This window comes from Gavialis gangeticus, unplaced genomic scaffold (genome assembly GCF_001723915.1).
Source record: "Gavialis gangeticus isolate Ggan-Ray unplaced genomic scaffold, GavGan_comp1, whole genome shotgun sequence".
NCBI classification, from domain to species: domain Eukaryota; kingdom Metazoa; phylum Chordata; order Crocodylia; family Gavialidae; genus Gavialis; species Gavialis gangeticus.
The window spans coordinates 111368030-111369444 of NW_017729025.1; the positions used below are offsets into that span (position 1 = coordinate 111368030).

General features: G+C 35.5%; 1 protein-coding gene across 1 annotated transcript in view; it reads right to left on the minus strand.

Moving 5' to 3' along the window:
• Nucleotides 1-39: 39 nt before the first annotated feature.
• Nucleotides 40-1415, minus strand: part of CAPRIN1 (cell cycle associated protein 1) — a 57351-nt gene continuing 55975 nt past the window's right edge. The window contains exon 19 of the mRNA XM_019519410.1: nt 40-843. Coding sequence (XP_019374955.1) covers nt 779-843 — 65 coding nt within the window. The 3' untranslated portion in view covers nt 40-778. The remainder of the gene's footprint in view (nt 844-1415) is intronic.

Genomic DNA, 1415 nt, shown 5'->3' on the forward strand with positions numbered 1-1415 from the left:
CATATTCTTCACAGATAACGTACACTCTAATTTCCAGCAGTTGGTTTTTGGTTTTTTTTTTTTGTTTTGTTTTTTTACAAAGAAACGTTTACACAATTCTATCAGCAGTTACACAAGCAATTTATATATCCTTAGCCAAAGTAAACTGGATCAACTGGAGAGTGCTGTAGCTAAGGGAGTTTCTTGTTTGTTTAATCAAAAGCTGGTTGTCAGCTTATTTTCTACTTAGGGATTTCTACACCATTATGCAAACTGTTCAGTGCTTCAATTTAACAAGAAAAAGATGAAATGCAGTTGCTCAGCCAAACCACACTTCACTTCTTCCATCCGCCTTTCATGGGAAAGTTTAATTTTGCCAACTGCCATCAGAGTAAAATCTTTAGAATTTTTCAGATTTTATCCAAATTTGTTCCATTACTATTGAATTTCAGAAGTGAGCCAGTCCTTGCTTTTTCCTGCCACTTCAGTTAACGATGGATATTTAATCACCCTGAAATTGCCTTTTTGCTTTACTCATAGCAAGGGTGAGGAATCTGAATCTCATGTGCAAGGCTCAAGATGATGCTTAGGACAGAACATGCAGAGTAAACGTTGTTTCTTTCCATATCCAGGTAATATAAAGCTGACAATTGTAGTCCTGTCATTATGGGTAATGAAAATAGTCCCTTTACAATGAACTTCCTGCAAGGGAGAACAAATAGATAATAACTCTTCTGGTAACATGTATGGTACACTGGCCAGTGTGTTTTTGGCGTTTAATGTAATCCTGTGAATTATTTTAATTCACTTGCTGAGCATTCATTTGAGGCATTCCTCTGCTGGGTCTTGGGGGCCCTCCACGACCTAGAAAATAAAGAGAGCACTTAATTTTGGATCAAACCAAACAGGTTTAGAACTCAAAGGGATCAGTTTCAAGAACTTTGTTTGGAATTTACATTAACATTAATGCATGCTAAATGTCCACATTAATATTAATGTATGCCTTTTAATATCACTGCATGTTCAATATCCGAAACAGATGCATATGCAACTAATGAATCTTCTAATGTAAATTCTTAGGATGTCTGCCTTGACAGTTTTTCATGGCGTTACTCAGAACTTTGCTAAATAACTTAGATTCCAATGAAATGTTTCCCCCCCAGTGAATTCAATATTCAAGTAACAAATGACAACTGATAAAGCACCACTCACGCCCATATTAACAGGAAAATAAATCCAACATTAATTAAAGTTAAGCTACTTTACTAGCTGTTGGTTAGTATTTTAGAGGAATTCCAGGCTTAAAACAATTAAACTAGGATTCCTTCTTATAAATACCAACCAGCCAGCTAGTAACTTTGCTCTCACTTTCCTGTTCATGCACCGCAAGCTACATGGAAGTCTCAACTGCAGTCTTAAAAAAAAAAAAAAAAAAA